Source organism: Nipponia nippon, unplaced genomic scaffold, assembly GCF_047370975.1.
Source record: "Nipponia nippon isolate SJK-2023a ecotype South Korea unplaced genomic scaffold, ASM4737097v1 scaffold_8, whole genome shotgun sequence".
NCBI lineage: Eukaryota > Metazoa > Chordata > Aves > Pelecaniformes > Threskiornithidae > Nipponia > Nipponia nippon.
Window position 1 is genome coordinate 34,602,567 of NW_028262402.1, and position 27,176 is coordinate 34,629,742.

Sequence of the window (27,176 nt, forward strand, 5' to 3'; positions counted from 1 at the left end):
CCAAGCAACACAAAAAGTTGTATTAAAGATGGAGTTAGGCAAAGGAAGACTGTTTAATTCATGTTCTCCATAGCATAATCCCCAAATTACAAAGAGACTGAACTAGATTTAACCCCGCAGGTCTTCCATTTAATATAAACTGCTCTCAACACTAAATACACTAGCGGGAAACGCTTACCACTGGAGACCTCCCATAAGCTGCCGCTGCTGCTGCTGCTGCAGCTGCTGCGCTCATTTGAGGGGAAATATTGTGTAGACCGGCGTAGGCAGCTCCAGGGCTGGTCAGCTCCCCATTCATACCAGCATGTGGCACAATCCCAAATGGAGTAGGATAAGGACATGGCACTGCCATAGGTGTCCTTAAACCTGAAGCTATTAAGGGGAAACAAAGAGAGAAGTCACACAACCAGCCCAGGCCCATCAGATGAACTATAAGTTTGGCAAGCAGTTTTATATATATATGTGAATATATATATATACACACACGTGCACACACACACACGCTGTACTAAAGTGCTAAAGAACCAGCTCAGCATCCAGTTTAAGCAGCTGTAATATACTGCCTCGTCACTGTACATTTAAAGGGAGCGGATTTAAAGTGGGCACCGTTTCACACCATCGAAATATATGCACACTAACCTAGCGGGTCCACACCTGGGGGTTTGCCAGGCACTGGCCTCAGTCCGGGAGTGGAGTTGCTGCCTGGAGTTGGTGCATCAGTCCGTGGAGTTGGGGTATTTGATTTAGACACAGGAGTGGTAGATTTCTCATTCTAATGACCAAAAAGGAAAAAAGGAAGACAGTTTGTTAGTTATTTTACTTTTTTAGCTAGCAGTTGGAAAGAGAGCTGAGGACAACCAGAGCGTGCATGATATTTAGCTTTTGGTTTGGGTTTCAACAGTCCCTGATAATGAAGAGAAGCTGCAGAGACACTGAAAAAGATGGAATGGCTTTGAGAATTAACTACAGCCTTCACAGCTTTCCTCATCAGGGGCATCTGTATGATTCAGAATGAGGTCCATGACTCCAAATCGTTGCCATCTGACAATTACATTGGCAGCATATGTGAAATCTGTCGGTGGTCTCACTCTGCTCATGGTGGACCTGCTCCCATTACGATTCTGAGTTTCTGTGAGACGCCACTGCTGGCTGGACAAGAAGAGCAGGAAAAAACCCCACAACTGACCAACAACTCATGCCCAAATGTGGTGCTGGAAACACAGGACAGAGACAGTATAAAGTCAGGAACTGTGCAGTGCTGCTCTTGTGACAAGCTTGTTCATCAGACAAACCACTGACTCCCAGGTCTGAACCTGTCATTCCATCACCCTTCCTGAGCACTACATTCACTTTAAGCTTTCTTTTTATTTATTGTATTTCTTTAAATAATCGCGTACCCTGACCTGTGAAGAACTGTGAGGGGAGTTACTGTGCAGCTCAGGAAGGTGATTAACTGTGGTCACAAACAGGAAAGGAAAGAACGCCCCCGACTTGCAGGCAGCTCTTTTTTTTTTTTTGCATTGTGATTTGCGATGCAAGTCAAGGAAGGCTCTTGTAAATGACAGATTACTTTTTAGATAGAAAATAAAAATTATTGTTGTTGTATATGGCCCGGTAATTCAAACAAAGCTAACAACCAAATCACATCCAAGCAGGGAACTGAATTTGCTATAAACCACAGTACAGGAAAACAGCTCAAGGAACCCCTGTGTACTCTTATTTATTCTCAGAATGACAGTTTTTCATATGGGGGAGGAGAAAAACATCTCTCAGCACAGCACATCTATCATCTACTCACACCACCAGTGAAAATAACCTCTTCCTATCCCAAAAAAAGGGCTGTGGACTTTCTCATTATTTTACTAAATTCCCGTGAAGAGATAAACTAAACAAATTTCAAATTGATGCTTCATAGTGTTTTACTGATAGCTGCGGAAATCCAAATTGTGTCCAGACAGAAACCATAAGCAGGGTAACCATGTGTTTAAGCATATGATCATGGGTCAGGAGCATTTTAAAGCACTTACAAGGCTAAGTTCTTTGGATTTGGAGGAAGGAGTACTGCTGGAGGATGCAATAGACGCCGGACTAATTGGTGCATCTTTCTTCAGCAGTCGAGTCTTGTCCAAGCCATTCTCCCGTGGAGAGTGTGCTGGGCTCCCCCGGGGAGAGGAAGGATCCTAAACATCAGTAACATGGGTTAGTATAAAAACTTCATACTAGCCACTAGTGCTTGTCTTGAGCAATTCTCACTTTAGAAAGAAGATCTGTTATAAAAAGTGACCTCTTTCTTCAGTCCTTAATTGATTTAGCTGATAAAATTGTAAAATCGAGATGGATACTGAAAGACAACTTTTTTTTTTTTTTTAAAGTCTTAAAATTTGATGCTATTAACCATGAAAAATAATGTTAAAAATGTATGGATATTGAAATATGCAAGTAAATCTCATTTATCAGGTGAGAGAATGAAAAGGTTTGAGGCATGGGGCAGACCTGATAAAGTTCACAAATGAAGTCATGGCCAAAGTGAAAGAAAACACAGATACCGTTACAAGCAGCATCCTATCTGTTGCGCTACGCTGGCTTGAAATATCTCAAGCAGACTTTTGGTTCATACAAGAAACAAAAAGGTCCTTTGTAGAAATAAGTGTTACAGATCTGGACATGAGCCGACAATCCTGGACAGGAGCCAACAATGTGCGCTCACAGTCCAGAAGGCCAAGCGCATCTTGGGCTGCATCAAAAGAAGCGTGGCCAGCGGAGGTGATTCTGTTCCTCTACTCTGCTCTGGTGAGACCCCACCTGCAGTGCTGCATCCAGCTCTGGGGTCCCCAGTACAGGAAGGACATGGACTTGTTAGAGGGGGTCCAGAGGAGGGCCATGAAGATGATCAGAGAGATGGAACACCTCTCCTATGAGGAAAGGCTGAGAGAGTTGGGGTTGTTTAGCCTGGAGAAGAGAAGGCTGCAGGGAGACCTTATTGCAGCCTTCCAATATACAAAGGGGGCCTATAAGAAAGATGGGGACAAACTTTTTAGCAGGGCCTGTTGTGATAGGACAAAGAATAATGCTTTTAAACTAAAAGAGGGTAGATTCAGACTAGATATAAGGAAGAAATTTTTTTACAATGAGGGTGATGAAACACTGGAACAGTTTGCCCAGAGAGGTGGTAGATGCCCCGTCCCTGAAAACATTCAAGGTCAGGTCAGATGGGGCTTTGAGCAACCTGATCTAGTTGAAGATGTTCCCGCTCATTGCAGGGGGGGTTGGTCTAGATGACCTTTAAAGGTTCCTTCCAACCCAAAGAATTCTATGATTCTATGATTCTACTGGATTTGCATTCTAAAGAAAGATGACCTGACTGGATTCTCTCAGGCATTTCAAGCTGCTTTATGAAGGCAAAGGCTGTAATCTTATTCGTATACCCAATGCGCACAGAAACCACTGAAGACACCCCACCACCACTGTAACCACCATTGTGTATACCTCATTGGAAACATCAACTACCAAGTTGTCGTCACTCTTCTCGCCATCGCTGTCCTGCAATAACAAATCACAATGTGTTAAAAACATTTATTTAATATCCCAACTTCTCTTAACTACTAAGAAAAAATAAACCAATGAAATGCAAGGCTGCTCACAACTATGCGACATAGCATATACCTTTACCAATCTTTATGTGGTAATAAAATTATAATACTTAGGTCACGTATAGGGCTTCTCCTTAACAGGCTGCCACAGCTATAGCATTCTTCCCTGTTTTCACACTGGTGAACAAGGAAACAGGATGAAAATCCTCATCCAAAGTTTCACTGCACTGAGAAGCAGAGGCAAGATAGAGTCCAGATCTACCAAGTCCCTGTCTAACTAATGCTCAGTCCTCTTGTCACATGCCTTCCAGGTGCTCTGTATTTATATTGTTATAAACACTATCAATCCTGCACACTGAAACCTTCCACCTAGCATAGATGTTAGAGGCAGGCAGTAAGAACCTGTTAAAAATTTGACCCTCAATTTTAAAATTAGTTATGCGTCAGGAATCAGGTGAAATTACAGAGGAACACTTAAGTTTGACAATGTAGACCATTTACTCACGTAACGAGCTGCTATTTCCTTCTCTTCTGTTTTCTGTTTTTTACTATCTGAAGAATAATCTGTTGAATTTCTGTGCTTTTCTGCTGTTCTGAAACTGGCTGAGGGAGACACAGAAGAGCTCTGCAGTCAGAGAAGAGACAGAGAAAATATCATCAGGTGCTCATTCACAACAGTGGTTCATTTGTCGCTATCCCTCAATATAACTTAACCTGATAATATGATTTGGAGTTGTTCTCACAGAGAGCACTTTGGGTTTTAATCAGTGATAGCTATCCAGCAAGTGTCTTGTATTAAAAGTGCACAATGCATTGCAACAGACACAGATAAGGCAATCAGCCAATGGATCACAGTTGCTATCTGCAGTGTAAACGGGATGAACATAGAGCTACTTTGGACCATTTTATGAATACTGTGCACTGGCCTGGTTTTGGCTTGTTTCCTCTACAAATATGCAGGGTTAAATCAATACTCCTAGAAGAGGGAGGTGGGTGTGTATGTGTGTATGTTTGCCTGTGTAAATCAAGAAGAACAAAGTGGCTCAAGGTAAGTCACTTCAGCAAACATTTGAATGAAGATTTCCAGTAACGAAAGAAGCCAGAAACAGCTTCTGGACAGTCTCGCAGCAGGAAAGAACAGGGGAAAACACCTAAACTCATTTTATTTTGGCGCCTTTCACAACTATGGGCTGTGCCTGCAGTAGACGGAAACACAATGCAGTGGCTCAGGGAGTCTCTTGCCATTCTGCAGACCTCGCTTAGTAATGATCCTTAAACAGCTCGCATATGGGAGCGGAGAGAGAGGACGATAATATGTACTTTATCCACTGTCATCCAACAATTCTGCTCTACTCCTTTAAACAAGGCAGGCGACATTTATCAACTCCTACCATATTTCCAAAGCTTGGTGAAGCCTATGTCTTGGTATACAAAAAAGGAAGTAATGAAAGATGCAAAGTTCCCTCTGGGATTGATTTTAGCAGCAGCAGCAGCTTTTGGCCCTAGTTCGAGAAAGCATTTAAGCATGCGCTAAACTTTATCTCACACCGAAGTCAACGGTTGAACGTACATAAGTAAGGATGTGTTCAGGCATTTTGTAGGATTGGAGCTGACAGGAATGAAGATGAAAGTAATTCTCAGGTGAAACCCTGCTGACTGTTTCCATCTTATATAAGGCGGGGGAGAATAACAACCAAAGAAATCCTTTCTGCCGGATTTTAGATCCTCCCATTCATCCAGAAACACTGGTTTTGGGGTTCTTCCTCCACACACTATGGACAGCTGTTGTTCTGCATAAAACTATACAACACAGCAATTTGATTTTGGGGTTTTCAGTGCACACCCCCCTAGGTTTATTTTATTGCTACTACCAGGAACACAAACCAAGAAATTAGCATTTACATTGTGCAACTTCTGTTCCATCGCTATTACTGAATTTCTTCTTCTCCTTAACTTATTACACCACAAACTTCTGGTAAGGATTAAGAACACTTAACCACAGAAGTTAAGCTGTGGTTGTTGCCCAAGTCACATGAGAGAACATTTCTCCCTGCTGGGACACTCAGGTCCTCCTTTCCACTTCTCTAAAATTTCCAATTCTTGTCAACAGCGGCTCAGATTACTGAGTGGCAGAATTTGCAACAATCTTCCATCTTTTTGATTGGCAATTGTTAATTACCCTCTAAGTACACTGAGTGGAAATAAAAATTTTTAAAACAAAGCTAGTGCTGAACAGACCTTGTGCCTTTCCCATCTGCCTGCATCTCTCTCTCTCCCTGACAGTATAAAATAGGTAGACAAGGATTTCCTATCCTGAGCAAATACATCTTAAAATACATTCAATGTTTTAGCTTTAAAGCAGACCGTTCATCAACTATGATAGTATATGACACAAATTAAAAATGTTATTTTTTGCTCTGAAGAGACAATACATGTTAAGAGATTTGGACATAGAAGTGGCAGTAGGCACAGAAGCCCTTAAAATAAAGGCCACGTAGAAATGCAACATTAAATGAACCGATGGCTTGAAAAATGTATTTGTTTACTGCAACGATATAGCACAGTCTTTTGCACAAGATTTTAATAGTATGCTCCTATTACATTTATATTCATTTACAATTTGGGAAGTAGAAGCTTGTAATGTGAATTCAATTAATTATTTCTCAACTTCACCCTACAGAAAGCAATTTGCTTTAAAACGAAGAAAAATAATCACCAGTAAACTACAAATTAGAGTGGTGTCTAAAGAATTAAAGTAAACTACTGCACTTATTTAAATAGAAATATTTATTTTCATAAATTTGAAACCATATAGTTTCATTTTTCACAATCTAGTTAGCTATGTGCTATAGATACCATTTTAATCTTTGATTTCACTGCTTAATAAAGTAATAAATTAAAGCTCCCTACTAGAATGATAAAGTAGCTAATTATCACTAGCACATAAAGGATGAGCACCACATTGGGCATTGGTGCAATGCACACTGCTTAATGGTTTCATTGCTTCAGAGATGGATCAGACCTGATACCAATATGAAAAGATCTCGCTGTGGTATCTCACCTGGTATTAGCAGAAAAGCAGAGACAACTCACTTACTGATAGCAGGCAGAATCTCATTTACCAAACTGAAATTTGGCCAGTGTACTAGGACTAACATTATTTTGCCTCAAGAGTCAATTACTACAGGACAAATCTAAACATTCTCACTTTTAACTGTCTTACCCCTTTCCTTGCATGTAGCCAGTCAAGCAATACGCGTGCAGGACTAGCTTCTTTTCCTTTCAACATGTAATGCACCTGCCACATAAAGATCTCTGACTCATGGGATCTCTGGTACTGGTGCTGACAGATCTAAATTTATCTCTTATGCTAAGTAATAAAGATATGTCATGTACATAGTCAATGAGCTATGGTGTAGTTCTTCCTATGGACCAAATGCCTACTATTTTCAGTGTGCCAAGGACAACATTATTTCCCATACTGAGTTCCCACTGTTATTTGCAGTAGCTTTTCAGCCTATAAACACTTGCAAGGAGCTATCTTCAGTGAGAAATACCGGGATGTAACAATGTCCTCACGGTTTCCACTGACATCAGATTCCTATATGTAATCCTGTACCCACCCACACCTTGGATCCTGAGTGTGCAAGTCTACATACTCCAAGAGAGGTTCTTACATTTTGCAGACTGTGGAAGAACACCTCCATCAAAGCACACTGTTTAGCTGTCAGACTTTGCCCTGTTCCTTGATTAAAACATCGGTACTCTCCTAAGAGCTGCCTTTAAGAAGCTGGAATAGGATAGCTACTTGGAGAAATTAAGTGATTCAGCATTATGACTTGGCAGGCTGTAACTTAATGGGCCGGAATCCTCATTTTAGTAACTATTAAAATTCATAGAGAAATAAAGTCTTTTCACACTGCTGTTTTCTTCAATAAAATGCATTAATCTGCTAGAGAGTAGCATTTTCCTACTAACCAACACTGTGTTTGCTCACGTATAATAATTAGATCAGACACATGAAAAAACACTCTTTGGTGAAAGTAGGTTATATTTAGTTTCTGTTTTAGCAAAATGTACTGGTTTTTCATATTCTGCTTCGGTAGAACATTTTTATTCATGTTAAATACACCACAAAATGCTGACAAAAAACAACTGAACATATACATTTATAGAAAGGCTGAGCACATTGACTTGTTCACATAATTTGATTAAGTGGAACAGTGTGTTTCTAGTGCTGGACCCACAGTATCTTTTGCACTAGGCTATAGAGCATGGCATGCTATGCTTCTCTGTTTTGGGCAGGGCTAACTGAAAAGATCTCCCACCACAAGGACCACTCTGTTTTCTCTCCAACATTGGCAGGGCGCTGGTCCTCATGGAGTACCGGTGCCACACAGGTGCAAATTAAATCAACATAAAGAGGGCCATATAAGCCTCTTACGCAGCTGTAAAACTCTCACCAGTAACAGCGCCAACATCAGCATGACTGCTATCTATTTAGGATGATTAATAATTCAAATTGCTTAGGAAAAAAAAAAAATCACCATTTTACCCCCAACTTCCACTGGAAGTTACTTGCATTACCATAGATGACTCGCACTGTAACATGGCAGAAAAGAAATCAATATGGTCAGATTGCACAGCCATCCAACTGCTCTCAAATCCTGCAAGCCCCAGCTCCCCATATGCTAGCTCCTGCAGATGAAGACCTGGCCTGAGCAGACTAAGTGATAATTAAATGAAATCAGTGTTAAAAGTAATGATGCCAGATGACAGGATGAAAAGCCCTCCCACATGATAAAGCTGGTAACTCTTTAAAGCATTCATGAATACGACCATTCCCCAGCGTACCCTTACTACTATGCCAAAATGATGTATTTGGAGTGTAATAATTAAAACAATAATTCCCAACAAAGTGGGAATTACGAGATAATTGACCATCCTGAAGTATTAAGCAAACTGCAGTAAAAGCCAAGGATGCTCAACACTAAGGTCAATTACGGTATAATTATCTGAATGACATTATTGCTGTTATAAAGTCTGTTGAAAGTATAAAAGAAACTATAAAATTGGATACAATACGCGTCACAGGGAAATGACCAGGCAGTAATGCTGCTTGGTTGACTGGTGCCAATGTTATAAATGGACATACCAGCACCGGAGCTTGGATTCAGGCACTGCTCCAGGCTTGGGCTTGGAGCACTTAGCTCTCTAAGATAAAACCGTAGGCTTAGATCAGAAGTGCGGAGGGGAAGGAGGGGAGGAAAAAAAAAAAAATAATAATTCTGCGACTTCTGACATGCCAGGGATGAGACGGAGACTGCTCTGGTGAGTAACGAGTGGTATGAGGTGGGAGAGGTCCCACCAGAAAGGTGACAGGACAGGGCATAAGCAACACCTGTGCGAGAGGAAGGGGCAGTCCAGTGCAGCCCACTGAGACCATGCACCCAGGGAGAAAACCTGTAACCAAGAGCTCCCACACAGCAAACGTTCTGCATGGCTCTAACTGTAAGGCAACATCCATCTCTCTAAAAAAACGGATTCATTTATATACACCCATAGGCACAGGTTATTAAACTGAGGGAGATGGGTGTGAAATGCTGTGGGCTGCTCTACAGACACCATATAGAGTGTCTGCATAGTGGCTGTGCTCCTGAGGTCACCCACACCTCCACTCCTACTATGGCTTTTAGTTGTTGTTATTATTATTATTATTATTACTATTATTACATTACTATTATTGCTATTACTGCATCCCAGTATCCACTCCTGCCTCACAGATTTTTCTTTGCTTTAATTTTCCAGCACCCCCTCTTTGCTGTCCTTACTTAAGCAAGCAGATTCTCCTTACCATGCCTTTCCCTCTAGGTACACGCAGTGGGTTGTGATCAGGCTGGCGCAGTCCAGCAGCACAGCCTGGAGTGCATCTCTTCCAAAATGGCTCACCAAAGGAGGGGAAGCTGGTAGCCAAGTATTGTTCCCGCATATATCACCACTCACGGCAAACTTTTTTTAATATTTTCACCTTCTCCTTTTCCAGCTTGTTTCTCTAATTACCGAAACTGAAACCCAACTTCTACTCAGCCATACCATGATAATTTATTTTTTTTTGTCTCATTCGTTGCCTCTTCCCTGTAGCTGCATTTTCAGATACTAGACAGTCTCAGTAATTGTTAGTGAAAAATGCTACTAACTAGCTAGGAAAGATACAGAAGCAAGCTGGTTTTAATATCACATGACCCTGTCTGAGCTAACTGGATTGAGTTTAGTAATCAAGCGTGTGATAACTATTTTTAATACAAACTATGATTGAAATGCAAACTTTGAAGTTTTATATAGCATTTTTACCCACTAATTAACTTCACTAATTGCAAAATTAATGAAGTTAATTAGTGGATAAGAGTGTCAAAAAACATCAAAGTCTAGATGTGCAGTGCTGCTCCAAGAGCAGTAAGACGGCTATGAAGAAGTCTAGAATAAAGAGAATGTGTACGCTCAGCAATTAGTCTTTGAAACACAAGTGTTCGCAAAAGTTTTATCTGAATAGGAGTATAGATATGTACGTATGTTATATGTGCATGTAATTTCTTTAAAAATATCCGTGTAACTGTTTACACTGGTGATCTGCTTGCCCTGGTGGTACCACTGCGATATTTAATCTAAACTAATTAAACGCATCAAATTCTAGATGTTATAAAACGGGTGATAAAATGAACAATAAACCACAACAGTTGTACACGTTAATTCCAGTCATGTATTTCAACACACAGTTATCAATTTGCTGGAAAAGCTAAGTGGGCCACACACCAGAAGTTGGAGACACCTAGCAATTTTGACATATAATCCTATCAGCATGTGCTGTTGTTTCTATGGCCCCTCCTGGTGTACAGGTGCATGGTGGTGGGAAGAAAAGTAGGTGTTTAATGCAATGGTGAGGGCTGCTGGCTAGCCTTTCACAGATGGATTTTTGCAATAAATCCTTTAAAATACATCTTCTCCAGTAATCACTGACTGAGGGACATAACACACATAAGGCCTAATTACCACGGACACTGTGAGGGTCAAAGGATGGGGGGAAGAACCAATGCAGCTTAAGTACAAGCAGTGAAGCAGCAGAGGAGCACAGCTGTGAGGCAAAAAAGGAGAGACAGGTTTAGGTTAAAGTATATCTTAGCACAGGCACACGAAGGTAGTGAAATCAAGGAGTGTGGCAAGAATAACAAGCACCCTTTGGTAAGCAAGACAGTTTGAACAAAGGAGCTGGTTTCAGCAGGGAACAAAAGAAAAAGAAACAGATGGGCAGGAAAAGGAGTTAAACATTTCTGATAGGTTTACAGAAGCTTCAAAGTTCACAGATTACATTTACCATGAAGTCTGCTCTCATCCATATCTGCCACCTCATAAATATTGAATTTAATTGATGGTAACACAACCCAGGCATTGTCAAACATCCTTCCCTTTAAACCACAGAGCAATTCACCTGATCCATTCTCCATTCACTGCCCAGCGCTTCAATCTCCTCCCCTTTGACCCCGAACTAGGACCACATGCTTCAGCACACAGCAGAGCAAGTAATCTGGATTGAGTGAAAAGATTTGCAAGAAGGTGTTAAGGCACAAATTGCAACTGGTATAGGCAATACAGTGGATGAGCCTCAGGGCATATGCAGGCTGCAAAGGAATTCTGTCCCTAATGATCCCAGAAAAGATAAGTGCTCACGGATACCAATGGGATAAGCGTGGAAATGCTTTCAGACAGAGAAAACTGTGGTGCTGGCATTTTAGAAAATAAAGGCCAAAATCTGCAACAAACTTGCATGTTGGTCATCACAGCATACAAACCCCTGAACATTACTTTAACAAAAATCAGACATACTGAAACAGAGGGGTCAAAGGCCACCGAGTTACAGTGATTCAGAAGGACTGAAGATAAATATAATAATCTTCAGAAATCTGAGGAACAGAGTAGTGCCAAGGAAACACAGAACTACAGCTCTCCTCTCCTCAAATATTTATTTGGAGTTCCAATTACTGATCTTTCACGCTATTTCCTTCAGCACAGACCTGAAACAGTTTGAGCAGCTCTAGCAAACTAGAAACAGAAACAGAGAGTAGAGTATTGGGAGTTAACTAGGGAAAAAGAGCAAGGGAGAGCATGCAATCACAGGATAAGAGAAAAAGCTCAACCAGCTGGAGCATTCAATGCAGCAATTTAATTGTGGGCTCACCACCATGAAAGGGAGAGAGCAGGCTAACCACCAGCCTGCATTACAGGCTTTGATTCAGCGGCATGCCATGACGCAAGGAGAAGCAGCAGCGCTCTGTGAGCATTCTTCAAAAGCTGATGACGGACGCGCACAGAAAATTTCCAACATCCAACGTATCTCCAGAATATTAACACTAATTACATTTTCATAGCGACTGAATGTAAACAGAACACACAAGGTAATTTGGTTAGTTTTCAGAATAGCAAGAAAACACTTAAGAGGGAATGTTTTATGATAGCCATTAAAGGCCTGTGTCAGTATGCTTTACACTTTGTTAAAAAATACCTGCAAGAATCACAAAATCCCTCTGAAGAATAACTGGCTTTCGCTTAGAGTCCTCTTTTCAGACCGAGCACCACAGTAAAACTGTTATCCTTTCACTTTGCACAGTGATTGAAATGGACTGTACGGCACTGAGCCAAGCTGAATGCAAACACTTTCCTGCAGCGGCTCAATCCACAGGGGTTATAAAAATCTCGTCAGTACCAGCAACAGAGGTTAGGAGGTAAAAAACACACATACCTATGCCCCCCAGATTCTCCATGTTAAAGCAGTAATGATCAGGCTTTAAGCATTGCCTTCTCCAGGGATAGCTAAGTGGATTCAGCTTTCATGTGACAGGTCCTAACAGCTTTGTCCTGGGATTTACATACCCTATCTAATTCTTCATTCTGACCAGAAGCATATAACCTAGCACTAATTAGCCATTTTTTGTTACTTTAAAATCACAGAGATCATGTCTGAAGACAGTCCCATGAGACACTCCATTTGGCTGCTTTCAATCAGGTACTGTGCCCGAGCGCCCCACATTTTTAGTTTTGGTTACATCTAACATAGGTTGTATTCATGGCAAAAGCATCAGTTTTGAGTTTTCACGTTTCTGTTCCCTTCCAATCTATCCATATGTATCAACCCTTCAGGGAAAAACACTTTCATTTTCTTTCCTTCTGCCTCTTTGTCTCTAAAGGATTTTATAGTTGTTTTGCTGCAGAGATGACCTAGGAGACGATAAGAAAACAAAGCAAATTATTGTTTTAACTGAATACTTCACAGATAGAGCTGATGATCTCTTTCCACACTTTCTGACTTACTCCCTCCCTTCCCCCTGTTTTTAATCCTATTTGTTCCTGACTTGATCAGTAGAAAAGTGATGGGAAAAGAGGTAGCTTTCAAGAGGCTACCGTGATTACAAAAAGCACCCTAAAATTCAATAGAAACATTCACTCCACAATCCCAATTGCTTCAATCAGCAGAAAAAAGTCCACCTGTTTTTCTCAGGTATTAACTAAGGGACTGGCAATTCGCTCATCTCTTCCCCTGTCAGATCTGGTGTGGCTTCTGAAGATCTGATATATGTTATGCTTTTCTAGCACCTTGTATGATTTAGGAAGCCAGAGCCACTGCTAAGCGCCCAGTGAAAACTTAATTCATTATCTGACCAGTCTCTTAATTGGGCAGGTGGATAAAACATGGCCAGGTGCTATTAAATATTTGCAAATTCCAGCTCATGCTGATTCTGAAGCAAACCATTCTCTCAACTGTCTAGAAAAATATCTTCCAGAAAGAAATCTTTGAGCACTACTGCTCACCTCTCTGCCCAAATAATATCCAAGCCCATTATATCTACCTCTCTTCATCTACACTCACTTACTTCTGTTCCCAAGACCCCTGTTCAGGAAATTATCCTATTTCCTATTCAGGAAAGCACTCAAGCAGATGCCAGATTTGAGGTATACACTTTGATCTCAGGTAAGTCACAAGGCAGATAAAGAAATCAGAGGAATGTACATATGTGCTGAACTTCAGATGCCTACTGCGCAGTACTCTGAATCTGGACCTTAAAAAATAATGTTCCCAGTCTCATTCTTCAAATCAAGGACTCTGGTAAGTGGAATGGATGGAGGAGTGGTGGGAACACAGATCCCGCAGTCATCCTTAAAGCAGTTGCATCAGTATATAATAGCACATTATATGTACACCTACTTTGAAGACTGAAAAAATAAAACTCACAGTCCTTTCTGCCAGATTTTTAGGTGCATTAAAACTCCTGAACATCCTAGAGCTTTGCCAAGAGAAGCAGCAGTAGCTTTTATTTTTCTGGGCCTTTCATAATTTATATTAGACAGGTCATGCTGTTAATTTTTTAAACGTTAAAAGCACAATCAAATACTAACTTCAGGCTAGCTGGAAATGTTTTGATGTCAGCAATGAGCAGCCAATGCATTTCTAATTCGGGCCAGAGGAGGAGAAAAGTAAAAATCTCCCTCTTGTACTCTCCCTATATTCTGCCAAGTAGTTAAGTGTGATAACTGGCATACACACACATGACCTTCTGTTCTATTCAAATGAGTTATCTTAGATAATTTGTGAAGACTGTTCTCTCTCATTTAAGTACTTCATAATACAATCCATCTTTCCCTTTGCTTTTGTTAAAGGAAGGCTATAGTAATCCCCCTAAAACAGCATTCTGGCAAACACTCCTAAATTATGTAATTCACTAGGTTCAACTCTACTGTTACAATCATTTTCAAGGAAGACGGGTATAATACATTATCATTATAGCTATACAATCCTGAGTTGAATTTTCCTTGGCTGAATTCCTAACACTTTAATGCTGAAATTGATCTGTTTTAAAAACATCATGTGAAAGGTTTTTTAAATACCATACATGCACAAGCTTTTTATTTCAAATGGCTTAGAAACGAGCTGGTGGAAACAGGAGACAAAAAAAAAAAAAAAAAAAAAAAGAAGTCTTATGTTCTCTAATCTACCATTAGGTACATTTTAAAGAACAACAGGCATGTTTCCAAACAAACTATTGCAGTGTACAAATTACCCAGCAGGGATGGAGATAACAATACCTATGGTGTGGGTTTAGATTTGAGAAGAAGTTGACATTTCATCAAGGTTGTCTAGGAAACCATTTTTAAAATTTATTTATAAAGCAAAATGAAAGATGTTTATTTCCATTTGGGATGCCTCTAGAGAAGCTGGCAAGTAACAAGTTTATGAAAATGACAAGTTCAAGGTACTTTTCTTTTTGACTGTAAATAACCTCCCTGTGAGCCAATTAAGAGTGCGGAGATCAAAGGCCCAAGCAGCACTATAGAACCAGGAGTTACAGAGTTAACGAAAAGTCTCCGCAGGCTTCCTCAATACGGAAAATTTCCTCTAGCCACCATTCACTTTGGTAGTGCAACAGCAAAGACAAGCATTTTTAGACTTACTTTGGAGTACGTTAAAAACCAACACCCATATTTTAATGGACACCTAACCAAGCAACTTGATTTTATGCAGTCAGGAATTATTTTAGTCGTAAAAACTGATCCAGATGAGACTGAAGCAGCTATAATGGTGAGAAGGCAAAAAAGGAGCTGAAAAGAATGCTTGGGATAACTTGTAAAATGGATTTCTCAGTTAGGAAGGGTTATTAAATCCCAGATTGCAGCCATTTGTCAGTGCATTTCTTCTCCTTAGTAGCTGCCAAGACCATGACTTTCAAGGCAGAAGTCAGAATAGATAGCAACATATTTCCTAATGCAAGGCTCGACTACTATGATGATCTCTGCACACACCATCTTCAAATTTGACACCAACATCGGGCACGCTTGCCCTGATGAGTGAGTGGGGACCTTACCTCGAGTACACAACACACTGCCAGCAAGTCTCTAGCTATAATTTAAAAGGCTGAGTTTTAAGTCACACCACTGTTTACTAACCAACATCTGGGCTGCTTGAGCAACAGCAGAGTCTGTTTCCTTGCAGTGCCACCTTGCTTGCTCTCAGTAATAAGCTAAATCTTGCCCTAAGACAGAGAAAATCTTGGATTTTAAAGTGGGTCTTCATTACTGCTTCCTACTATGATGGGGACAGATTCTGAACCTGCCCAGTCCGTCCCTCTCCATTTCAACTGTCTTTCCCTGTCCCTTGTATTACAGGGTGGGAGGTGAAGGAAAGGCTTTCAGCATTTGTTGTGACTGGTGAGACCATCAGACTACTCATTGTGAGTAGACTTTAGTTCTGACAGTAAACGTAAATTTCCATTTAAAGACACCTAGAGCACCAGATGGAGCCCTTACAGTGAGAAAGTATAACAAGCTCTTTCACAGCAGGCACAATTGTAACCGGAGCTCCAGCCTGCAGATGGAAATCCTTCTTCCCTGCCTACACGCTCTCCCCACAGGGCGCTTTCACTACTGACAAAAATCACACTGCCATATCCACCTCTGGGGCTGCTCCCTCCGCAGCAGCACCGGAGAAAGCGTGGGAGAGTCCTCCAGCCGTGCAGCAGCCCGCGCTGGGCACCTTGCTATCTGGCAGCGGAGCACTGTGCCGACAATCCTGATTCACAGCTCAACAATCTTGCTCCACGTATGGAAAGCAGCAGAGCCCTGCTAGCATGGCGCCAGCAAGAGGTAACATGATGGTGAAGAGCTCAGGCACAGGGCTGGGCTATCAGAGTCACACCACACTGGTGGGTGGTGTGCTACCAAGACGGGTTAACATTAGCCCAGGTTCTCGGTGGTGTGCTTCGTGGCATGGTGTATGTATGCTGCGTGACAGCTGGTTAGCCTGGGGGGGACATTGCACGCATGCTCCCCCTGATGTGACCCTCCCAATAGCGCAGTGGGCTCCTGACGATTCTGCTACATCTACAACCCCGTGCCGTATTGAAGGATCCGTACCACGCACAAGAGCAATGTAATCGAACCCCAGGGAAGGATGAAAATTCAACCAAAGCTTCTCTTCCGAAAAAACATACAGAGATTAGGTAGTCAACCGAAACAGGAATTAGCCCAAAAGGACTGAGATAGCAAACAAACCCACGCGACCTACCACCAGAAAGAAGCATACATGCAATTGCCATGAATGGGACTCAAATCCACTGAGAGGTTTTAAAAGGAGGAATTGGGTAAAAATAGATCACAAGGTTAATGCTGATGCTTGAGCAAAAAAATAAAACTGGGAAGGATGGAAAACTGTGTTTATATTTGGGAAATCTAGGTTCAGTAGTTTGCTCTTTTGTCTGATCGTGTGAAGTCAATTAAGCCTCTTCATGCCTCAGTTCATTATCTATAAAATAGGGATAATTTCAGAAGCCTAGAGAGCGTTTCTTTCCCTCGCAGGGTTGTTGTGAGGATTAATGTATTGAAGATTTGGAGGTACTCCAGTATCACAGAGATGGATCCATTAAATATCCTAGACTGAAATGGAAAAATAAGGGACACGGCGTGGGGGGGAAGTCAGTCTTCCTTGTGGCAGCAAAAACACAACTAGACAATTACAGCAATCCAACTACTATAACAAAGTGCCTGTATTAAACTCCAGAAACTAATACGTCTACAAATAACAACTTTAGCCCATTCTTAGTTTGCATAAATCTTTATCACACTGACATAGGAAATGTAAAAGAGAAAACACTTCTGCATCATATGTAAAACTGTCATCAGCTAAACTCATGAGAATCTAAAGCTACTACATCCGAGAGGTAACTAACTTAATACTCTGAACAAAATTTCAGGAAGAAAATACTGCTGGTGGTTGTTGTTGTTGTTTTTTAAATTACCTATGGGTAACAGAATTAACCAGGAAATGTGCTATCTGCAAGCTTGCCTTTGAAACGATTTTTCTCAAATTAACCTTATGTATTTGAAATGTGAACAAAGCCAAACCTTCAGCTGCCTAATAAACTCAAACTTCTACTTCACAATCTGTAAGGCCTTCTCAAAGACAGCCAGATGTCAGATAAACCTCCCTGATTTCAAAAACGCAGAGCGAGTATTCCCATCATCACTCCTTTTACTATAACCCACCAAGTACACAATCTTTTATTGCTTTGTGCTATGCAGTGTTTGCACTTACAGCACTCCATAAATAAGAAAAACAAACAGGGTGTGTGCTTATCTGATTAAAATCCAATGTAAATTATATGCAAAATAGGTGCAGCCCACTGGCTCATGGCAAGTTGCCAGTAAAGACCTTCTGTGCTGAAGGTTGTGCACCACTGATTTAGGGCATCATCTCTCTGTCATACTTCTGTTTCATTATTTTACAGTTTCCTGTGCTGTATTACTGAACGCTCTTTCCCATCTCCATTCTTATTCCTATCTGGCCAGTTCAGCACTCCGTTTTCTTACTATCTGACACCAGACTATGCAAAAAAAATCTTGCACCATGATGCATAATCACTTTGCAATTTGGGTGAGTCTAATCCAATCTCAGCCTATGTAGTACACCACTTTTTAAAAGCATCCAGGCAATGCTGCAGAACATTCACAAGTTGTTTTTTCTAAATTCTCCCACAATTTAGATGATCCAAAACTGGATTTCCCAAATGTTGTGCAGACATGATTACGGACTATATTTTTTGATTGGGTTTTAAGTCCCTACTTTTCAGAGATTTCTCATTTTTCCTTCATTCAAGGTTGAAATTTGCTATGAGAATTTCTTTAGCCCCCTGTAGAATTACTCAGGGTATTCCCCAAAGAGGGAGACAAAAAGAATTGGGGATTCATCATGCACAAGCTGATATTTACAGTAACACCACTCCCAGTACATGTTTGCTGGAAATAGCTTGATATTTCTTCTCTTTCTTTTAATATTTGTAGGATTAATAACCAATTCAGGCCCTGATCCCACAGTATTTAACATCTGGGCAAAACGCTTCTTGCTGACGTCCACAGGGCTATGGTTTGGCACAACAAACACACTGCATGTTACAAGAAACCTTAGCAATGGTAGCAGTAAAAGGCAATTTCTTATCCCTTTTTGTGCTTCCCTTCTTTTCTTATTGTGAAGAGACTAGGAACAATATGACAACCATAACAAAGGGGAATAAAGAAAACACTCATGGATGATTGCTCAAAGTGGGTCCATAAATGCCACGATTACCTTGCTACTATGGGTATGGCGTTTGGGTTTAGGACAACTTGAAGCTGCATGAAGGCAGGCACCAAAAAATACTTGCATATGACAACTTTGGTGCACCTCAGATGCCACCAGAGGCACGCACTACAGCAGAGGCAAGTAATATCTTTGTATGTCTTCAGACAGCAATACAAAACCGTGTCGTCTCCCTTCATCGCAGTAGTGTCTTCACCCCTATGAACTCTATTTGCCACTTTCCAGTTGACCTGCACAACACACTGAGGTTGATTGCTACAAGAAAACTATAGCCAGAATAACAAATATGAAGCACCTCTCCTGCCAAGTGGTAAGACCTTCCAGATTATACACTAACTTCCTCCATCACTGGCCAAGGTAATCATATTTCACAACACATTAAATGCATTAAGGGTCCCAAGCAAACAATGCTCAGGCACAAAACTCAAGAACCAGAAATGGCTAGAACAAACTTGCAGCTCCTCCAGGGCCAAAAATGCCTTTTCAGCAAAGATATCCTAATGCAACTCTGACTCTATTCTCCGCCATCCCTCAAGAAAGACTTGAAAAGAAAGGAAGCTGGCAAAAAAAGAAGCAGTGACAAAACGGTGAGTCAGACAGAGGTAAAAAGGTTAGTCTCTGGGAGCCAGAAACCACAAGGATAGGCACTTTAGACACATATTTTTAAATGTTTCCTTTCTCTCTCCTTCTTCTCTTCCTGAAAGAATAAATTCAAAATGAAATCATCTTACAGAAGGACAGCCGCTTCCCCCCTGTGCCCAATCATTCCAGTCACACTATGTTGTCCAGTAACCTGCATTGGTAATTCCTCATGAATAAAATGCCAACATTATCATCCACAGCTACGTTGTTGACATGCTTTTGCTATTTCACTAAAAATACCATTAATTTTCTGGCTTCACAACAGCTGAGCTACTCCCCATTTGAATATACAAAAGAGTATTTTGTTTAAACTAAATTAAAAGCGTTCCAGTAAATGACTTCAATTTTGCTGGCTATACTACTTAGTGTATACTGTTCTATTTAATCCTCTCTTTTCTCAACTCTACCCCTTCTACCTCCCCCTCCTTTTCTTTCTTTCCCTTTCCCCCCCCCCCTTCCCTTTTTATACTTAATCCTTTCATGCCAGGAACTGGATTTGCCCAGCAAGACATCCACAGTCAGAAAGAGCTTCAAAAACGTGGTGCCAAAGAGTTAAGGCAATGGTGAAATTACCTCCGCTGTTTTTATTCACCTGTGTTTGCCAAAACATATTTAGCAGTAAGGAAAGGAAGGGAAAGGGGAGGGGGAAGCACACAAATGCTGAACACACCTTCCATTTCCCATCCAGATAAGTGTCGACATTCCCCATTTAAGTCGGAATGAAAACCACCATTACTGCCAAGCCCTCCTGGCATCTCACCAGTTTATTTGTTCCCATTTGTATCTAATGCTTTTGTCAACAGTTCAACAAAAGTCAAAGCAAACAACCCACTACAAACACTGGGGGTAACAGCAACAAGCATGAATCCTTCACAATTATCCAGCCCAGCTGCTCAGTGCCTGTCCAGGCTGCTTTCATTTACAACAGTGTCAACAAAAGGCTGAAACCCAATAACTAGGTGGGTCAATACTACCCCTGTAAACCCTCCGGAGAAGGAAATGCTGTTCTCCTGCTTTACTGCTTCAGCAAACATGCAGAATAATTCAGTTAGATAGACAAGTGCTTGCCTAATCATTTGTTGTGTGAATTATTCAAGGCTTTCCTTGTAAACTACTAAACGATGGCTCTTCAAATATTTCTGAGGAACCACCAGATGGCCGACAGGAGAAAAGGAAACATGAGGCAAATTCTGACACACCAGCGGACAATGGTAACCTATGATCTTGGAAAGCGTTAACGTTCAGAGGATTAACGCCTTCCTGCACCTTGCTTCTTGCTTCTGGTGTCCCCGTGTAGAGAGCAAACAGCTTTTAGCATACAGGCACTAGGCACGCATCGGTCTACTAGCAGCCTGATCTTTATACAGCATAATCAAGCCTGATGCCTATGGTTTTTCTTCCTCTTTTTTCATGCGAGTTGTAAAAGAGTTCTCTCCAGAGAATATGTAAAATGTGGATAAAAATAAGCACAGTAGTTAGTCAGGTGGATGCAGAGAGGAAACATGCATTTATTCCCACATTGCTCTCTCCCTCCGCCCCCCCATGCTCATTTGATCTCTTCTTAATCACCCACCTTAGCATTTCTTTCTCTGCAGCCACAAGGTGAATGTTCACTTGCTTTTCTCCAGAGGTTTCACGAGGGTTCATGTTTATGCTTTCAAAGAGCAGCGCAAACAAGTCATACAGCGTAGAACCAAGTGCTAAGCATTACATCTTCTACTTCAATTGCCTCTTCAGTGTGGGAAACAGCCATCTCCAGATGTCTGCTTCTTTGTTTTTGTTGGCTTTTGTCACCACCATATCATTACATTAACATATTCTTTTTAAACTTTAAGTAAACTTTTAAGAAAATGGCAAATTAGATAAGTGGTGCTTGTTTTGATTTAATCTCACTATTGGCAAGAGCAACCCTGGATATGAACAAATGTTTTTCCTAAGACCAGTTTACATATACATCACTGTGCAGTGTTGGACAGACACGTATCTTGAGCCAGAACACAATATCAAATACACTTATAAATATTTTATTTTTTACATCTACAGTAGCAGTCGTGTGTACTGAATAACTAGCATTCCAGAGAGAATCCCTGGCAGTTTTAAGACTTAGAAAAATAGTACGAGAAATTCTGTCTGTATGTCAAATTAAAGCACATATTTTTGTTTTTATAATTAGAATCTGTAACATGTTTTGTTTGTAAAACAGGCAATTTTACAGTGATTGCACTGTAGCAATCTCTGGAGTTGCGTGTTGTCAACATAAAGAGCCTTCTTCAATCAAATAAAGTCTCCTTCCTGTTTCTGCCCCAAACAATTATGAAACACTAAGTAGCCGCAGCTCCGTCACTTTCTGATCACTGCAGCTGTTAGTACCCATTTCAGCCCTACTCCACTTGGTGGGAAGCTTCAGTTAAATTTACTGTTATAAACCAAGTCATTGCTATTTGCAATGCTAAGTTTGTTTATCAGTATTAGCAGGACCAGTGCCTTCACTGTTACAGTCATTAGCAGTATTTGCAAAATGGTTCAGGGCCCATGGAGACCAAAGGCACAACAGAGAGGTACAGGAAACGTTTGGTATCAAAAAAAACCGTTTGACATCAACTTGCAGAGATTAACTGGGAAAAACCTGCACAGTCTGATGCTAGATACTCTAAAAAGAACAGGGAAGAGAGACACCACCACACAAAAATGCCTCCTCTCCCTCATCCCCTGCAACAGGAAGAAGGGTCCAAAAATGGCATCTCTTCGCCATGGCTGGAGGCAACGCAGTTAGCAGAAAACCTCCATGAAGCACGCAACAGTCCTACAGAAGGTCTGCTAAATACTTAATTGCTTTCAAATACCCTGCGGTGTGATATAAAGCTTTTAGGCTACCTAGGTGGTGAGCACACAGTGCTTTTTATAAAGGCACTAAACTGACCCTGGACAGGCTGCCTTTATGCTGAAAGCAGGGTGCCTTTGCTACTCTAAGCCAATTATGCATCCTGACAGGGCACTTGGAAAGATACCGTACTTCAAGGGAATGGCAGAAAAAGGGTTTCTCTCACCCCACAAGGTTTACTGTAATTGATTTTAGAGGGATTATTTTAAAATTATTCGGACATTGAATTCCTCTCATATTTTGCAGTATGGGACAGCAAAGCTCATTACAAAAAAATATTTGCAGGTCACTGCAAGAAACTCTTCTCGAAGGAGGGGAGGAAAAGCAAAACATTCATTTCCTTGAGGGCTAAAATAAATTGCAGTTTGGTATTTTTAAAACAAATAGAGAGGTGGGACAGAAATACAGCATCAACAGGTACGGTTTCAGCAAACGTATCAGGGAGAGACAAGAAATATAAACACACAGCTTTAATTATTGCAAGCCAAATACAACGATTTCCTAATGCCTGCTGTTGTAACATTACAAGGAAAAGCTTCACATTATTTAGGTCAGCACTGCCTTTTCAACTCAATGCAAGCAATGATTTCTATATAGTCTGGCCACTTTGTTATTAAAATAAAATAAGCAAAGGACTCAAATATGTTGCTGTAGCTGCCAAGTTTTGCGTTGCATGTGGTCTGTGCCAAACTCACACCACACACCCCTGCAGACAACCCTTCTGGGGGTAGCTGCAATCAGGAGACACCTCTCCTGGCCCTTCTTCCATCCACCTGCGTTGCAACTCTGCAGCGCACACCAGTCTGACAAAGCAGGGCACCGCCAGCAAAATCAGTGTTATTATTTACTTTGACCTGGCAAGATTAATGTAGCAAAGAAAATACTGTATCCCCTCTTTCAAAAAATATAGGGGCTTGAAACATGCCAGCTTCGTATTTCACTGCATGGAGAAGCTACAACAGACCACTCACCCTGGGAACGGAAAAAGAAAGAAACTGTGGAAATTTTTCCCTTCTCCCTCCCTCCCGCCCCACTTACTCATAAGTACGCATTAAGGAAACTCCCACAGCTGCATTCACCGCCTCTCGAGAGGCAGAAAAAGAGGTACAGCTGTGCCTGCTAATATTCGTATGCAAACAAGTAGCGTCCGACTGGCTGCAATACCTCACTTAAAAGCACCTCGGTACTCTTTGATAAGCTCGCAGCTCAAAAAGAAGTGATACAGAGCAATCTGCCATCCTCTTAATGCAATTAGCAGATTAAAGCGGCGTTTCCCTTCCAATACTTCGTTAGAACACCGATCGCACCCCGCACTAGCTGACGATACGACATACGCAGTGTTCCCCCTACAGTCCTCCCGGAGACTCGGCGGGGCGAGCCCTGCGCTCGCAGCCGGCGGCCGGCACCGCGCCCGCGGCCGGGCAGGGAACCGGCGGCCCGGCGCGAACCGGCGGCCCGGCGGAGGGGGCGAGGGGAGGGGAGGGGAGGGAAAAGCCCCGCACTGCAAGGGCGCTGGCGGGACGCTGACGACCGCCGCGCCGCCGCGCTCGCTAATTGCTCCGGCAGGCGGGGGAAACCACCTTCCCCCGGGTTCGGCAACTCCCAGGCGCTGTGGCGGACGGGCCGCTTGCCGGGTGGGCTGTCAGGCTGCTCATGTGCGTTACGCCTCTCCATGCTGCGGTGTGCGAGAGACCCAGCTACACCTCGACGGCTGCGGCCGCTGCAATCCCCTGGGAGCGAAGCACGGGAGTGGTGAAGCCCAGTAAAGTGCGGTGCGGGCACGAGCACTTATCTCACTTTTCCCCTCGGATTATGTTTTTTTTCACGGCAGACCGACGTGCCCAATAACGCCCCGGCTTCGGAGAGAATGTTTTCATTCGTTCCCTCACGAAGCCAAAAGCCCGCCAAGGGCGCCGCAGCGAGCGCGCCGTCGGGCCGAGCCGCTGAAGCGCGGGCAGCGCGGCCGGGAGGGGCCCAGCCTCGCCCCCTCCGCCCGGCGCGGCGGCATCCCCGGGGGAGCCTCCGGCTCGGCCCCCGCCGCTGCCAGCCAGCGCGGCTCCGCCGGTGCCAAGGAAAGAACAAACTAAAAAAGATTAATTCGCAGATGTTCATGCGTTTCACACACAGGGTGCCCTATGGTCCGTTGCCAGGGCAACGGGAGACCACCGGCGCGCGCTTTATTGGCTTTATGAAGTGCGTCTCGGGGGCTATAGTCCGAGAAATGCTGCATGATAATCGTCAGGCTTTTCAGAAGCCTTGTTTTGTGTTTATCCACATTTAACCCTCTGAGTGTTATTAAGAGCATCACTATGCACGTCTGGCACACCGAGGAAAGCGGAGACGGAGAGGGGGGGAGACGCGCAGTCTCTGCTTCCAGCCTAGAAACCCTGGAAAACGCATCCTCGGGGCCGGCTCCCGCCTGCCCGGCGTTGAAGTTTTCACCCGCACGCTGCGGGCAAACTGATGTCCAGGCTGTGGTAGTGCAAGGCTCTCAGCACAGCGAGATCTGGGGACAAAACAGACACCGGCAAGTGCAAAGGCAGCACAAGTGTCACATTAGACTAGCAGACTACTGACAGCAGGCACAACATGTTTCCTCAGTAACTTCGAAAGAAGAAGGAAAAAAAAAAGGCCCACCAACTTCCTAGACACATTACGAGAGAAACCACACTCTCATTTTGAATCCCAACATGTGACACCAGCAAGCCAGCCACGCCAAAGCCTTTGCCACAGCCCCTCCAAAGCTGCGGTCCCTGTGGAAAAGGAAAAGGAAAATCCCGCGTCCAGACAACGCTCGGTGTCGCAGTGCCAAGGGCTACAACATCACCTATAAATTCACACGAACGAGCCGGAGCAATAAAGCCACCCAGGCCTTGGCTGCTCCGCCTCCCCCATCGCCCGCTTCCCATCCTCTCCTCACTCCAGGCGTCGTCGGGCATCTCCTCCTCTGGCGTTTCCCTCACCGGCCGTGGCAGGGCTGGGGTCGGAGGGACGGGGGTTAAAATCACAAATGCCACAACGCCCGCAGCAGCAGCAGCCGCCGCCATCAAGCGCTAATCCAGCAGGAAAGGAGCGGGAGAAAGCGAGGATGGCAGAAGGGATCAACAGAAGAAACCGCTTACATTCAGGCTCGCAGGAGAAAGACCACGCAGAGACAATCATTTCCTGGGAAAAGCTAAAGCCTAACGAGAATTTACTCTGCCTCCTTTATTCAGACAACCAACCCTTTTGTGGCAGGGGCTTCCTGAGTGACAGGAACCCAGGGCCCCTTAATAGGATTTCCATATTATTTCCAACACCTGCCTAGAAGTTATTTGTTTACATTGAAGGAGGCGAGATTCTCAAATCAGACATCTGCTTCTAGTTCAGGCATATCTTAGGAAACCATCTAGAAAGAAGCTTTGTTGCTATGGAGACATTTTTATTTTCTTCCCTTAGTTGGCTGAAAAACATTAGCATTTCCAATTTTTTGTTCTTCAAAAGGCCAAATGTCACTCAAGACAACACAGAACTTTTCAAATTGCTTTGCAGAATAGGCTAATCGAGCTTTAGATATTTAATTAATTATTCGACTCAATTAGAGCTGTATCGGAGAGAGGCGGGAGACATGGTGTAACTTTCCCGCAAATTCCCCTCAATGGCCGATTCCTGCTGGCTGGCCTAATTGCTTCTTCCCTCAAAGCACAGCTAAAACTTTGTAATTCATGATGCACTCAGCAATCTTGCATAATAACTTGGGAATCAGTCAGACTACTCATTTCCTTCAACAGCTTCTAAAATCAACCTAAGAGACTGACAACACTTTGACTAGGAATAGGCTTCTTTCCCAGTGCCAGGGAAGAGACAGGAAGAGCAATACAAATATTAATACAAATATTAACCCACTACTAGCATTCTGTGACTTTAGCCAGAGGACAGAAACTTCCAACCCACCTCATCCATGTCGCTGATTCCAGAAGGTAATCTGCCCTTCCCTCCCTTTAGCAGATAATGGGCATGTCCAAAGAATCCATTGATTTGCATAAAAATAAGGGGTGTTGCATGAAAATAAGGGATGTTTCAAGTTACTTTGGATCTAAGGGTTTTAAAGACAACTCAAAATCAAAATGCTAAGTGCTCAATAAAACAACAACAAAAAAAAATGTATCACGGCACCAACAGAAATCTATACAGCAAACAGCAGCCACCTAGTTTGTGTCCCGCTTTGATGAAAATTTGTAAGTTTTGTTTATATTCTCCCATTACTTTGACTAACACCTATTTAACCCGACCTGCAAATGTGTTCTTCATTCCAGACACGTTCACTGTGAGTAAACTGGTGTAAGCCATGAATGCCAGCATCCAAAGTATGATTTTAATTGCACAGTTACAATAAGGAGAACTTCAAAAGCGATAATAAACAAATTCATTCCCTCCCTTTACTAATTTTCTCCCACCTATTACATTGTCAAAGCCTTTGCGCTGGAGAAGACCCTTCCACCCACCTCCTCACCCCAGCAAACTTCCTCTTCCTACTCTACAACGTGAAGTCATAATCCTGTGTTATCAACATCACAGTCTGTTGCCATGGAAATAATTAGACATGACTGCTCAGGTTAGAAATTACAGCCCCTGTAAGTGTTTGCCTCCTGGGTGAAGAGAGCATCTGGAGAGAGAACATTTGAGTTACCCTGAATCACCAAGTAGCAAAATAAAGTTTGATAGTGAGAAGCACTGCAGGATTTTGTCCAAATGTGGGCACGCTGCCAAATAAGATTCACCCTGTGGTAACTGGCAGAAGGGTGCAATGTAAGAGGCCAGCATTCAGTGAATACACAGAAGCGGGAAAAAAAAGCTATTGGGTAAAGGAGGTGAAGCCATCAAAAATGGCAGAAGCAGCTAATTCTTTGAT

The 27,176-nt window shown here is 42.5% G+C and overlaps 1 protein-coding gene across 10 annotated transcripts in view; it reads right to left on the reverse strand.

Moving 5' to 3' along the window:
• Window positions 1-27,176, reverse strand: part of LOC104020885 (TLE family member 4, transcriptional corepressor) — a 101,496-nt gene that overhangs the window by 11,959 nt on the left and 62,361 nt on the right. For 9 of the 10 annotated variants that reach the window (XM_087741555.1, XM_087741554.1, XM_087741551.1 and 6 more), the window contains 5 exons: window positions 4,096-4,215; window positions 3,487-3,540; window positions 2,028-2,180; window positions 640-772; window positions 179-372 (listed from right to left, as the gene is read on the reverse strand). In XM_087741555.1, coding sequence (XP_087597681.1) covers window positions 179-372; window positions 640-772; window positions 2,028-2,180; window positions 3,487-3,540; window positions 4,096-4,215 — 654 coding nt within the window. The remainder of the gene's footprint in view (window positions 1-178; window positions 373-639; window positions 773-2,027; window positions 2,181-3,486; window positions 3,541-4,095; window positions 4,216-27,176) is intronic. The other variant, XM_087741549.1, reaches the window with a different exon arrangement.